The sequence below is a fragment of the Sapajus apella genome, unplaced genomic scaffold, assembly GCF_009761245.1.
Source record: "Sapajus apella isolate SASKATOON/1434 unplaced genomic scaffold, GSC_monkey_1.0 scaffold7, whole genome shotgun sequence".
In the NCBI taxonomy this organism is placed as follows: Eukaryota; Metazoa; Chordata; class Mammalia; order Primates; family Cebidae; genus Sapajus; species Sapajus apella.
The window spans coordinates 8,746,139-8,761,937 of record NW_022436947.1 but is presented as its reverse complement, the minus strand read 5'-3'; the positions used below and the strand labels follow the sequence as shown (position 1 = coordinate 8,761,937).

Genomic DNA, 15,799 nt, shown 5'->3' with positions numbered 1-15,799 from the left:
TGTATTATGTTAACTTGTTTCAAGCACTGCCTAGCTTATAATAATCCCTCAATAGATGGTGAATTTTTTATTTTTATTTTTATTTTTTTTTTGAGATGGAGTCTCGCTCTGTCATCCAGGCTGGAGCGCAGTGGTGGGATCTCAGCTCACTGCAACCTCTGCCTCCTGGGTTCAAGCGATTCTCCTGCCTCAGCCTCCCAAATAGCTGGGACTACAGGCATGTGCTGATGGTGGATGTTTGAATGATGACATTGATGGTATTGACACTGATATTAATATTTCTTTGCAGCCGGGTGCAGCGGCTCCCACCTGTAATCCTAGCACTCTGGGAGGCTGAGGCGGGCAGATCACAAAGTCAGGAGATTGAGACCATCCTGGCTAACATGGTGAAACCCCATCTCTACTAAAAATACAAAAAATTAGCCAGGCATGGTGACACGCACCTGTAGTCCCAGCTACTGAGAGGCTGAAGCAGGAGAATTGTTTGAGCCTAGGAGGTGGAGGTTGTAGTGAGCCGAGATCATGCCATTGCACTCCAGCCTGGGCGACAGAGCGAGACTCCATCTCAAAAAAAAAAAAAAAAAAATTCTTTGCCAACTATCTTGGAACAAGGATGTACACAATGCACAGTGCGCAGGGGCACTCTGTCACTCAAACCAGGTTTTGGGATAATATATGAAGGTGGGCATTCTATTTAGGATAAGGATTATGGATAAAATTGATATCATTGTTCACTCTCTCCCCAGTCATGTAAAACAAATGAATAAGAACATCACTTAGACAATAATTTGATTTATTCAAAAGTTTGCTTGAGAAGTAGTAATTACACCGATGTTTAATGTTACATACGATATATTGGTACATTCATAGTAGAAGTTAGCATGACTGGAGCAAAAGGACCCTCACCTAAATCTCAGAAAACCTGCAGAATAAGGTCTAACTTGAGACGAGCTGCCCACTAAGCAACCTGGAAGATGCATCTTTAAGTTACATGGCCCTCTTTGACTTGCTGAAAATGCCTTCATTCATTCACTCGACAATTAACAAGCACTTGCTAAGTGCCAAGCACTGCTCTAGGTACTAGGGATACAGCCAGAACAGACAAGGCCCCTGCTCTTATATAGCTCATGCAAACATTACCAGTCACAAGGGGACAGTGTGGTGACCGTGCCATTCTCTCTGAACTCCAGTTCTAAATGTTTTCTTAAGAAAAATTAAATTACAGAGCATGTGATTACTGACCATCATCAAACTTATTCTCCTGATACAAAGGTGCACTTTCTAACCTATGTAAGCAAACCTTACTGCTTCCTCATAAAATAATAGCAAGTCCTATAAATTATTTCTAGAGGGTCAGAGAAATCTTGAGGCTCTAACGGAACAGAAGATGTTGATATCTCTTTCACTGGCTGCTCCATCACCATATCTTGGCAACACTTGTGGGAAGATTTGTAAAGACCCACAGGGGTAATTTATCCAAGTTAATTACCTTCCTACTTCATTTCATAAAAGGGAAGAATATTCTGGTTCAGACCTTCCATTGGTGGCATTCTGCTGAAACCTGTGCCTGGTTCTTTGGGTAAGGATGTACAACTCTTGAGTTAATGGGCATGATGCTGAATCTTGACATAGGGAGGTCTAGGAGAAACCTCACTACCCATTGCTCCCAATTCTGAGGAGATTAGAACAATGCAAGCTTGAATCAATGGACACCTAAAGACAAAACTGAGATGCCTACTATGGGCTACAGTTTTCTCAAAGACTCTTGGAGAGGGTAAGGATTAGGAAGAGAATTCAGAGTGAGAAAGAACACCCCACCCCAGAGCACCGTTCGGACCCTGAGATAGGCTCTTCTCATCTACCTATGCTTTTGGAACATGGTGCGAAGGGCGGAAATCCCAGGGTGCTTTCAGGTCCTCAGAAGCCCTCAGATTAGGAACTCCATCAGTGAAATTCTATGGCTAATCTACCTTTACATCCTAGGATGCAAGCTATGAAGGACTAAAAAAATGTAGGTACTGGCATTATTCAGGGCACAGAAATCTCGGGTGATATACTGGGATAAATTCACAGATGTATTTCAGAAGAAAGATTCCTTGGTTTGGGTATAATGCTGAAACACACCATGTAACATCCTCATCCTGGAGGCTCTAAGTGTCCATAACTTCTGAGAAGGCCTGTAGAAAAGAAATCCGTTCAGCTTAGTGAAACCTGACATTCCTCAAAATTATTTGGCCATGGAACCCAACCCATTCCTGGACAAACACATTAATTTTAAAACATTTATCCAAGGTTTATTATGTGCTAGGCACTTTCACAGTGATCAGAGGGGAATGAGTTCTGGTCTTCAAAGGAACTTACCTGTTTAATGTTTATTTTCAGAGAGAACTACTTGAGGCAACCAATGTATCGGGGTCTTTATCTGAGAATTCAACCTGATGGATCTCTCCAACCTACCAACTTTCCCTCTAAATCCCATGATCTTTAGACCTTGAAGCGACAAAGGTAGTAAAAAGGTAGTATTCTTCAAAAAATACACAGTCTCCATGGGTCCATTGCACCACTGTGTCAACTGAAAGCTCCGTGCCAGACTCCAATGAGCTTTTGTACCATTTGTATTCATCATTATATCTTTGAATAGAGCCTGGCTCACTGTAAGAGATTAATAAATGTGTTTTTGAATGAGTGGTGAATGCCAAGGTCTCCCTCTGGCCCCCAAAATTCTGATAAGAATGACCAAAGTTAAAATCCTACCTTAGTCTACATGGACAAATTGGATTTGGGTTCCCTTCATTAAATGCTGACCTTACTGTGCAAACCTGCTTTATATGCCAAATTCAGATGTGGGTACTTCTTATTTGATGATGTTATGAGCTAATATTATTTGCAAACGTTTTAATGACCAAATATATCTTTTAAACTGAAGCTAATGTGTTCAAACGTAATGCCTTACAGAGGCACAGCTGTCTCATGGTCTGAACATAAATCTGTGATTGAAGAGCACTTTCCAACACAAGCCTTGCAATTTCGTTTAAAAATTTTAATATTCATGTATTTTAATTTTTCAGTCAGTAAAATAAGGAAATACGCATTGGCTGGTCTGCCTACATGAAGTATATTTGAAATTTATAAATAAATAAGATGTCAAGAAGCAAAACAATCACTAACTTTGAAATTGGATGTGAAGAAAATTCAAAGGATTTAGCCAATTTCAATCTTATACACAGGAAACATAATGATTTCCTGGTTGTAATATTCTTAACAATAGCAAGAAAGGATCTCAAAGAAAGTAAAGTGAGTAAATAATTGTTTTTCAAATAGAACAGCCTGCTGAGCCTTCCCAAAATGTACAGAATCTTTAAAAGTGGAATTAATTTTCCCTGGACTCCACAATGCTTTATTTCTTACCTTGTCTTTACACATTCAAGTGGCATATCATTTTTTAAAACCATCAAGGTAAACAGAATCTAATTATTTTATTGTGTAGTCTTTCAAAAGGTAAAGGAAATGTGAAGAGTTGAGAAAGTATGCAACCCATATTGTTGGCATCTCAGCACTTATGATCATTAGAGGCACTCACAAAAAAGCAATACTGGGCTTTAAAGCTGAACTGTATATTATCTCTTTCTCAGAGCCCTGGGGCTATCACTGCAAAGCACAGTAGTCCATTCTAAGCTCTGAATAAAGAAAAGGAAGAGATCATTAAATTATAATTTCCATGCACAATTGGTACAAGTATTTCCTACCAACAGGATTAATATGAAAGCAAGATCCCAGAATAAAGCTGCTCAGCAGAGAGGATGGCAATTTAGTGTCTTGTAAATTTGATTTCACTGAAAGCCCTGACACATCATAATAGTGAAATCCTATTTACTGTAGCAAGCAGGATGGATAATGCTATTTAATACCGCTGTACTGTGTGCCATCAACTCACAGCTTTGTACTCCGTGTTCTCATCTTACCTTAAGGTTAATACTTCTTGACAGCCTACATGGTAAATAGAGCCCCAAACTAAGTGCTGATCCCATGATTTGCAAATCTTTCCCCCTAAAGTTAGACATAGAAAAACTGACTCCAGTTAAGGGGATCATTTTACCTGGATGCACTTTTAACAGCTCACCCTAGGAAAAAAAAAAAAAAAAGTCTCATATCCTTAAAGCCAGATTTAAAAAGCAATTCAAGGTTACCTAAACCACATTTCCCATTCGAAATTTCAGAGAGGTTAACAGAAAAGCCAATGTATTTCGAGGATTTGTTGAATAATGAATCAAGGATAAGACCCCCATATCTACTATACTATATTGATTTTTTTACCCCCAAGAACAAACTAGGAGAAGAAAAAATATCTTGCTTGCTACTTTTGGAATATCTGCAATAATAAACTACCTTTAGAAAAGCAGGTAAAGAGGGTAAAATGGTTCCATCTTTGCACCTAAGTTATAGATGTGTCAATTATGTTAGCAAAAGCTATGGTGATATTGGGCCTTATTAATTTTTCTACCTATTAACATCTAAGAGCATTTACTTAAACTACCATTACTCGTTAATGATTAAAAAAAATTGAGAGTAACTCAATGTACACAATCCAAGCAACTTTACTAAAACTTCTGTTGCTTAAGACATTATAATTAAAAGGGATATTGGCTTCTATTAGCTTCAACATCCAAACCTGTGGACTACAAAACCTCATCTCTGTTTCTGCAACTCTCGGTAACTACAGAAACCACAGGGAATCTGCCCTGATCTCCACAGGAATGAGGAAGCCAGTACAAAATTTCCCAGTGTCAAAGGAACAGTATCTCTCTCTAGGTTGACAAGTACAAACTAGTATAACCTACGCAGGTGCATCTACCAGGAAGTTACATTTTTAACTATCGTGTTAAATTTACTCTGTCACATTGCACAGCCAAAATGAGTTATGCACATGACCTAACTAAAATCATTGGTAACTATTTAGAAAGCAAGTTGTTTTATGTGTGCGTGTGTGGTGGGGGGGCCGGTGGGGAGGAATAGCAAATGGTTTCTTAAACCCACAAACCAAGTTTCTTATCTCTCCATCTTCAAAAAAGGATTGTTTATATTTTAGTATCTCAGATGTCAGTAATTGTGAATCCATCCTGTATTAATCCCTTGAAAAGGCTGATCCAGCTTCACTCACTGAAAGTTTACAATGACAGACTTCATCTGGTAGTAAAAATAGGTAACAATTTCTTCCCATAAGAAGCACACTGGGATGACAATCACCTGTTCTGTTGTCATTCCTCGTTATTATCATTGTTGACATTATTTTTCCCCAAGCTTCACACAGAGGAGCACAGAAGCAAAGGTACTAATTGACAAAGAAGAAGTCACGCAATCAAAAGCCAATTAATCATAAAGATGAGCCCAACACTTTATGATGCAATAAAAGACATGTCATCTGCCATAAGTGAGAGACTTTTAAACATTGCTCATTTGATGTAAGCGTGACCTTAGAATTTAATTAGCAACTCTCTCCACAGGTGACAAACTAGTAATATACTTTTCTTCTTAGTGGCAATTTATTTTTCACCATTCTCTTTGAATTATTCTCTTTTGCCCAGCTTATACAATTCTCTCCCCCTCTTAATTCTACGGGATTTCCTGCAGTGTGTATGCAAATTGCTGCTGAAATCCGGAGGTGTCTGAAAACTGAAAGCAATCCATGCCACACTGGCATTTATTATTCACCAGGTAAGGGATTCAGAGGTGTCTGAGACAAAGTTTCTGTCTTCGTGGGACTTCTACTAGATGACTGGGAAGGCAGTCATGAACAAGTTAACAAATAATGAGCAAACTAGTTACAGATCTGGAAGAGTGCTTTCAAAGAAATAAATAAGTTGATATGACAGTTATGGACAGGGTTCAGAAGTCTAGTTTCCAAAAGTCATTAGGAAAGCTTAAAAACTTGTAAGGCAGTCAGAGACAGCTATGCAAAGGTGGAAAAGAGTATCCCAGGGAACAACAAAGGCAAAGACCCCGAAGTGGGAAAGAATTTTGAAGGATGGTATACACTTAGCAGATACTCAATATAGTCAGCATATGATAAATAATGGGTAATAGATTTATAAACAAGGAGGCATCTATTATATGCCATGGAAAACCAGCCTAATAAGTCTTCCATTTTTTACATACAGCACATAGAACAGTATTTTAAGTGGCCACTCTTACAAATATATCTTCATATTTAAGAATGCAAATAAATTATAAACGCAGTGAAGGGAGGTATAGGGAGGAGTTGTCAAAGAACAAGTGCATGCCGCACCACTGGGTTACTCAATATTGTATTACAATACCTAAGCTTTCTGATCTCCCTCAGCTCCTCAAGCCACCAGGCCTTTTACACCTCCCTTCTTGCAGTCAAACCCTATCATTCTGAGGAAAGCCAAGAGCAAAGTGGATTCCACAGAGCAAATCAATTCAAATTCATAATTGAGAAGTTATACGTGCAAGACACATTATCAAAGAGCTCGAGTCTTCAACATGGTCCTGGGGAGACAAGGCCCTTCCTCCTGGAAGACCCCTGGGAGACCGCGGGTTCCACCCTCCATGACATGATAACCACGGTCGTTCCCCTCGCTTCCCTCCCACAGGATCAACAAACTCCTGGAAAATACACATTTTCCTGAAGAACACACAACGATCCGGAATCTGATGAAAGACTATCAAACACTTTATCAAAAGTAAAACGAAGTTTGCTTTCTTTCCAGAGGATGGAAAGAGATGAAAATATGAAAAGCAATATTATCAAAGAACGAGTGAGTGAATGAAGACCTCAAAGATAAATTTTTAAACTGCGTGAATGACTACAAATTTCTTACTTCAATGTGAAAGAAGCACATCCAGATATTAAAATAACTCCTAGGGGTATCATGCTGTAATCACTAGGTGATACAACCTTATTCATTCCCTTTTGGTCAAATTTTCCCAGGAAATGCCAAATTCCGGGGAGAAAATTATACGTTTTTGAATGCTTAACTCTTTTAGGTTATGAGGTAGCATTAATGAAATTACAATGTCAGGACCTAAAAAGTTGTATTGGAAGCTAGAAAGAGCTAATTTACAACCCAAAGAACTAAACAGAAAGAACATCTTCAAGTTAGTATTACATAGCAGCTACATGCTCAAGTATGGAACCTGGCTCAAAGCCAGGTCTATCATATTTTGACTGTATGTTCTTGGGTGAATTACTTTAAAGCCTTCATCTAAACAATAGGGTGCACAGCCACACAGGGTTGCTGGTGTATAAAGTGAGACCATCCCTGCAAAGTACCTATCACAATGTAAATGCTCAATAAATGTTATCATTAGCTACTGTTAATGATGATGCTATAAACAATAACAAAGTGTTCAAAGTTAAACTTGACGTTCACAGCATAGAATCAAATGATGAATTTAAATGGTTTGTGAAAAAGATGTTAAACATTTGTGTGTACTTTAAAACTACACTAATTGCATAAATATAACTTCATAGTATAAGCTTTGAAAATCTAGGATTCATTTAACGTGCTACTTGCATATGTAAGTTACAGAAACTCAAAAGCAAAAGAAAAAAACCAAAAATACGGAAATAAGGAAATGAGCTCTGTGTCCTCAGGAGTTTACAAGATAAACACACATAACTAATCACAAGTATAATAAACAAAATCATAAAGAGGTATAAAGCATTATGGATGTATTTGTCAATTATACAACAAACAAAAATAAAGTTGGGGAAAAAATTAAAAATAAAGTTTGGAAAACAAAAAAACGGAATTTCCTGGGAGACTTGGAGACTACTTCTTAGAAACACTTAAGAATCTTCTCTTTGAAAGCTGCTGTCAGCTTCCTCCCATCAAATCACCAACCAGGAATTAATACTATCCATGTGTCTTATATCAATAACTAGGAATTAAAACTCTGTATTTTTCAATTAGGCAAAACATCTAAATGTGATATCTCTAATGTTCACAGAGATGCCATTGATAACTCAGCAACATTTGACTATAAAATAAGGACTTAAAAAATCTTTTCAAATGGCTTTGAATAAATGAGACTTTTTAGAACCAGTTTTCAAAAGCAGCGGCACTTGTCTCAACTAAAGTGTCACTGCTTTTGAAAACTGGTTCTAAAAAGGGTGAAATCAGTGTCCAGTTAAATTACACTTATTAATTCTAATGAGTTAGTGAAAGAAGAAAATTATCTGAGACTCCTCGGTGGAGTGGCCAATATAAAAATACCTGGGTGGAGAGAGTTCCATTCACACATGGGAATTATCTAATTAATAAGGAGTTTATTGACATAGATCCAAGAAGCAAACCAAGCTGTATTACAGAAACTGAAGGCACTTCACATTTAGTGGACTTTGATTCATACTTTCAAAAGAAATCTGCATCAAGCCAATATAAATGAATAGTTCAAGTCATCAAAAATTGATAATGTATACAATTGCTGTGTTGGTTAATCTAGCTAATGGGCAGATGGTAAGGTTATCTCGGGAATCTCCCTCAGAATGATTCCATAAAAGACTCGTTGATGTCACACCCCTGTCCATTAATGATACACCACCTGGTATCTACTTTATAGTTTCATCATTTCATTTGGTTTAAAGAGGAAAGATATGTGCATATGTCCACTTTTAAACCACAGGCAAACTGGATTTTCTAGTGAGTTAGATGATCTGCAAGTTATATTAATATTATAATCATTTCTTACAATATGAACTATTGGATTCAGCATTTTTACACTAATACCAAAGTGTGCGCGGAATTCCTAACAGAAATAGTCAGACGCTGTAATTTTCACCGCTGTCACAATACAAAAGAAAATCCCTTTACAATCTTTTGCATTATGCCTACAAAATGCTCCATCATTAGAGACCTAAATGTCTCTCACATATTCCTGGAAGAAATCCAAATGGACAAAATTCAACTCGGGTACTTTGAGAATGACAATAACAAACAAAAACAAGACTGTATAGAAACGGGCAAAAGACACAAGGCAGTTGAATAATAGTAATTTTATGATTATCATTATCTTATACGTAATGGAAAGTAAGCAGATAGTCTTTCATGGCAACAGCTGATATTTGTTAAGCTCTTTCCAGTTTTCAAGAGGCTTTTACATATTCACCTGATCTACCCTCAGTCAACATAAAGATGAGCAAGGAACATTTTACAGATAAGAACCAGACACCACAAGAGATTAGGTGAACTGCCAAACAGCTAGATGACAAAAGCATGCCTTCTGACTCCTCGTTAACATTCTTTCTCCCACATAGTACTTAATGCGGCATTATTGAGTATTAACTAATAGCAGTGTATACATTTCACCTTAGCATTTTAAGCTCACTTGTGCTTCTCAGACTTCAGTTTCAACTACAGGGTAACTACTTTCCAGCCTGATCTTCAAAAAGGAAAACAATATATTCTGCCTATATAAGACACGACTCACAATAATTTGATCTTATCATTTTGTGTCTATCTAATCTTCTACCACTTGTTCTACTTGATGCCAAAAAGCCTAACAGTGAATTAGTCTATGAGAAATGGGAGAATATTTTTCAGTGCCTTTTCTTGAACCTGACAACAATTAAAGGCAAGTTTATAAGATACCTAACACAGTAAAACCTGATGGCAAAGAAAATTATCACTGGGTGGGGAAAAGCAGGTGCCAGGTACATCATCTCAAAAATTTTCACTTTCATTCATTTATTCAGCTAACATTTACTAACTCTGATATGGTTTGGCTCTGTGTCCCTACCCAGATCTCATCTAGAATTGTAATACCCACATGTTGAGGGAGGGACCTGGTAGGAGGTAATTGGATTATGTGTCCCCCAGTGTCCCCCAGGCTGTTCTTGTGATAGTGAGAGAGTTCTCAGATCTGATGGTTTAAAAGTAGCAGTTTCCCCTGCATGCCCTCTCTATGTCCTAACACCTTGTGAAAAAGGTGCCACCTTCCGCCAGGATTGTAAGTTTCCTGAGGCCTCCCCAGCCATGAAGAACTGTGAGTCAACTAAAGGTCTTCACTTCATAAATTATCCAGTCTCAGGTAGTTCATCACAGCAGTGTAAAAACAAAGTAATACAAACTCTAACCCATGTACAATCTCTAAGTATAGAAGTAAAACAATTAGTGGGTGAGTGGTTACTCTGTGTTACACACTATTACAGGTGCTTTATGAGTATTAGCTCATTTAACAAATTAGTGAGGTAAGTACTATTATATCACCACTTAACAACTGAAACAACTGAGAAGTAAAGTAAGATGTTCCACATTACACCGTAGGGAAATGCCAGGTCAGAAATTTGAATCCAAGGCATCTGACGTCAGAGCCTTGTGCTCTAAATCAGAGTTCTGCACACTACCACAAGGGAGCCACATCAGGCCCATTACTTGGTTTTGGTTTTTCAATTTTAAATGGTTGAAAAAAAAATTAAAGCAAAATTTTGTGATGCGTGAAAATCATATGAACTTCATACTTCAGTGTCCTGCAATTAGAACAGAGCCATACTCATTCATTTAAAATTGGCTTTCTCTGATTCCACATTACAAAGGCAGTTGGGTAGCTGCAGAGAAACCAAACGTGGCATGCAAAGCCTAAAATATTTACTATCTGGCCTTTTACATTAAAAATTGCTGTCATTCTCTAAACCATTCCACTTTATGCCTATTCAACATCTCTACTTGAATGTCTGAAGTGTCCTAAGCTTAACATATCCATAATCAATCTCCTGATTTCTTCTACCACCAACACCCCAATCCATATCTTAAGAATCTTCCCCTGTGGAAAAAGCCTTCTAGTTATGAAAGCCATAAACCTAAAGGTTCTTGGAGTCTTTGCTTTCTTCACTCATGTTCAAAGTCATCAGCAAATCTGGTCAACTCTACCTTTAAAATACCGAACCACATTTCATTACTTCCCCTGCCAGCACTCAGACCCACACCATTGCCATCCCTTTTCCGAATTACTCCCATAATTTCTTACTAATTCTGTTGCTTCAACTCTTGCCCAAGACAGCAGCCAAGGGGATGCTCCTGAACCCTCCAGCCTTCCCAAACATGCCAAGTTCATGCCTGCTTCACGGTTTTGGCAGTGGCTTGCTTCCCTATTACCATAGGCCTCTCTTCCCAAATGTCATCATCTCAACAAAGAGACCCTCCCTTTCTACCCAGCTCCATGACTAAACCCCAGTCCTGGGACTCGCTTTTCCCATTTCATTCCTCCTGAAATTACCATAATCTGCCATACACTAGGTATACTGGTTTTAAATTGAACTTAAGCTCCATGAAGACAGATGTTTACCTCATTTTCTTCACCAGCACACAGCTGCTGGCACAAGGCCAGGGCGAAACATATATTAGGTGCTTAGGTAGATATCTGCTGAATGAATAGGAGAATGCTCCCTACATTCAGGAAGTATTCAGCTCAGTAACACGTGGAGACAGCAAACACATTTAACATCTAAATAACTGTACTGAGTGAGGATTAATAGTTTATTTCTCTTTTTTTTCTATTTTCTTATCAAATAACATATTTTCAACAAATAAAATTTTGAGGGTTTCACTCAAAAAAAAAAAAAAAAAGAGAGAGCTCACTCTGCAACCTCATGGTCTACGTATGAAATTAATTTAGATAACCAATCTACTTTATTGCAGACGGCACCGATAAGTGCTCAAACTCCCATTCTTAAACTCATTGCCTTCTTTTGCCCATCTTTGTCAAATTCTAGACCCATGCTGACTGACACCCTATCTCTTTTCCTTCTCCTAACTCATCTTTAACTTCTACTATTCAGCTCCTGTCTGCCTCTCCTGAAGGAGACATTCATTTCTTAACTACAAATGCAGTGAAACTGAGTTTTCAGAAAGAAAACATATCCTGCCAAGTGAAGCGGCTTACGCCTGTAATCCCACCACTTTGGGAGGCTGAGGTGGGCAGATCACTTGAGGCTAGGAGTTTGAGACCAGCCTGGCCAACATGGTGAAACTCTATCTTTAAGAAAAATACAAAAATTAGCCAGGCATGGTGGTACATACCTGTAATCCCAGCTACTCAGGAGGCTAAGGCATGAGAATCGCTTGAACCTGGTAGGTGGAAGTTGCAGTGAGCCAAGATCGCACCACTGCACTCCAGGCTGGGTGACAGAATGAGATTCTTTCTCAAAAAGGAAAAAAAAAAAGATAAGAAGACATATCATTTAAAACACTACCATTTTTAAGAGCGCACTAAAGTTTAGTCAGTGTTTGGGGGAGTTAAGAGTAGCAGTGTACTGTCTGACCCGGAGGCAATGTAGATTCTAAACACATAAGGAGAAGTATCTGGTGGAGTTCCCAAGTGACAAAATACATCAATGAACAAACAATGCAACCATTCCAAAGTGCCCAAAGAAAAAATGACATTCCTAGATTGGACAAACTATCTGCTCTGCCTCTTCACTTCCTGTCCACTTGACAACTAGGAAAAGCAGCTAAAGTTCTAATTTATTAATTTTTAAATAAATATACAAGAAAGCGGCAGATGTGGATAGAATCAATGACGAAAAATAGTCATACCCTCTCCTCCAGTCTAGCCAGCTGTTCTTTGTAGAATGCATCCTGCTTCTTGAGCACTCGGTCTTTCTCTTCCAGCTGCCTAGCCTAAAAAAAGAAATGAGGAATATACTATATCAAGAAAAAGCAGCAACAGCAAAGCAAAAGTCAAGAATAAATTGCATTAGAAATAAGAATACAAATCTGAAGATTTTTGTAATCTATTAAGTCTCTACCATAGAAAAACATTAAGATGATGATTGCTGTATTTAAATGTAAAGAAAAAGTCTACACTGCATTGTTTTTCACTATAACAGCTGTGTCCTACTTTGTCCAAATGCATTTGGAAACATCAGAATACAGCATATAACAGACTCTTATTTAACTTCCCTACAAAGAGTAATTTCAAGGATTAACCTTTTGTACAACAAAACTTTAATTTTATCCTGGGCATAAGATACATGGTTCTTAACCTTTTTGAATTAAAAAAAATAATGCCTAAATAACATTTTGTACACAAATCTTGTGTTTAAGAACCTTTAATTACCTAGTGAAACTTGCAAATCAATACATATATTGTTCTATTTTCCTTTTTGCAAAGAATTAACTGTTATGGAAGAGCGGAAACAAAAACTACTATAATTGTTTATTTCAATAATTCAAAACAATCATAATAAATAACAATAATTAAAAGTAATTTTAAAAGCTTTAGCTATTCCACTTTCAATTTACAAAACTTTTAAAAATAAAATTAAAACAAGTGAAAAAAAAAATTTTCTTTTTGAGACAGAGTCTTGCGCTGTTGCCCAGGCTGGCGTGCAGTGGCATGATCTCTGCTCATTGTAACCTCCACCTCCCAGATTCAAGTGATTCTTCTGCCTCAGCCTCCCAAGTAGCTGGGACTATAGGCACGTGCCATCACACTTGGGTAATTTTTGTATTTTTAGTAGAGACAGAGTTTCACCATCTTGACCAAGTTGGTCTCGAACTCCTGACCTCGTGATCCACGCGCCTCGGCCTCCCTAAGCGCTGGGATTACAGGCCTGAGCCACCACACCCAGCCAAAAGTGCATTTCTTAAACTAATGTTGGTATCCTGAATATTATGTTTAATTGGCTTTTGTCTTTGAGAAAAGGGACTTTCCTATATCACTCTAGTTAGATTTTGTTTTCAACATACTTTTTGCTCAATGAAGGCTGAATATATGTCTGACTACAACTCATAAGTATATATATGTATATATGTATATATATATATATGTATATGCCTACATGTATTATGCATATGCCTATGTATATATGTATGTATATATCTTTTAATATATATTAACAAAGTACATATATCACTTTTAATATATATAAAGTGTGTGTGTATACATACATGTATATACATGTGTGTATGTGTGTGTGTGTGTGTGTGTGTATATATATATATATATATATATATATATATCTTTTTTAAAATTGTATGTATCCAAGCATCCATTAACAAGTATACATTTAGGCAGTCCCATCCTTGTGTTATTTCACCAAAACTCTTTTGCATAAGTGATTAAGCATTGCTTGTCTAAGACATCAAGGTGCCTGTCTATTCAACTATCTGCTTAGTTTAGGTGAACTACAAACTACTTGCACATTTACAGGTTATTATTTTGCTACTTACTTTGTCTTCAATATCCTGCAGCATGTTAAAAATAAACAGTTATTTAACAACATGAGTACTGTTTTTTCCTAATTTCACACAAAAAAGCTGATGGATAATATTTAAAATGCAAGCCAAAGAAGGTAATGAGGAAGAAAATAAAAAGAAAATGCTTAACTTGGGACACATTTAAATGTCACTATGCTGTTACAGTTTGAATAGAACATTTCAATATAAAGTACATGCTGCTTGAAAGCATATGAATAAATTTTAAAAATACAATGTTAAGATTAGATTAAAATACAACCAGATACAAGTATATAATCTATAGCTCCTTGGTATAACACAGTAAAAATTTTATTAGACTGTTAGGAATATGAAACAAAAAGTAAATGAATTTCAAAGTTAATATACATGACTATATGCTCTAAAGAGAAAAGACCTCTCTAAATTCAACATAAAAACCCAAAATATAAATAAAGAAAATGGAAAAGAATGGGGCCATAAGAAACTCCATAAAACAAAAGCATTACAAAATCAAAAGAATAGGCAAGTAACAAAAAGAAGAAAAGAAATTCCAACATGTAACTGAGAGTTCATCTTACTAACATACAGAGAATTGAAAAAATAAGCCTCATCCCTCACGCCTCACCCCACCAAAAAAAAAACAAAAACAAAAACAAAAGAAATATACACAAATAATATAAACTAGAAATTTACACAGAAAAAATACAAATAATGAACACATGAAAAAAAATCCAACCCGACAGCAAATCAGATAACAACAAAGTAAGGTAACATGGTTTCATTCTTCATCCATCAAATTAACAAAAATGTAAAAAAAAATTCAATATTGGCAAGGATATAAGAAAACAGGCTCTCCTATACACTGCTGGTCAGAGTATAAATTGGTATACCCATTGTATAAATCAATCGGATAAAGTTAACAAGTCTTTAAAATGTACATATACCCTGAGATCTAAAAACACTACTTACAGTACTTTTCTTAAGTACAATATGCAAAGATGTTCATTATAGGATTGTTTAGACTTCATTACAAGGTTGTTTAGAACTGCAGAGAAATAAAAACAAACCAATCCAATGGCTAAATGAAATATGAACTCAAAGTATACCACGTAAAAAATTTAAAAAACTATATAAACCCAAGGGCGGTATGACCTCGTTTTTGCAGAAGAATATTCTACAAAATGTCAACAGAGGTTACAGCAGAATGGTAGACCTATGGGCGGTTTCTATTTTCTTGTTTTTGCTTCTTTATATGTTCAAAATTAAAAACAAACATACTTTATAGTCAAAGTACAAAAGGAAGAAATTTTTTAAGGTGAGGAAATAAATGTTTCTTGATGGTGATGGTGATTATACAATTATATGCATTTGTCAAAACTCATAGAACTGTATATCAGAAAAAATGAATTCACATAAATTTTTTAAATGAATATAAATTAAGCATATTAAAATTTATAATAACAACTATAAATGTGTGAATGTGTGTATAAATCATTACTATCATTAATCTTCCTATGTGACCAATTTCACTTCTAGGCATTCAATCCTAGCAAATATTAAAAAATGAGAGAATTTATATCTAAGAAAATGCAACCAGTATT

The 15,799-nt window shown here is 36.5% G+C and overlaps 1 protein-coding gene across 5 annotated transcripts in view; it reads right to left on the bottom strand.

The window, feature by feature from the left end:
• Positions 1 to 15,799, bottom strand: part of CHCHD3 (coiled-coil-helix-coiled-coil-helix domain containing 3) — a 298,150-nt gene that overhangs the window by 94,937 nt on the left and 187,414 nt on the right. For 3 of the 5 annotated variants that reach the window (XM_032275954.1, XM_032275955.1, XM_032275952.1), the window contains one exon: positions 12,555 to 12,638. In XM_032275954.1, the coding sequence (XP_032131845.1) occupies positions 12,555 to 12,638 (84 nt within the window). Of the gene's footprint in view, positions 1 to 12,554; positions 12,639 to 14,192; positions 14,208 to 15,799 lie in introns of all 5 variants that reach the window. The other 2 variants (XM_032275953.1, XM_032275951.1) reach the window with 1 other exon arrangement.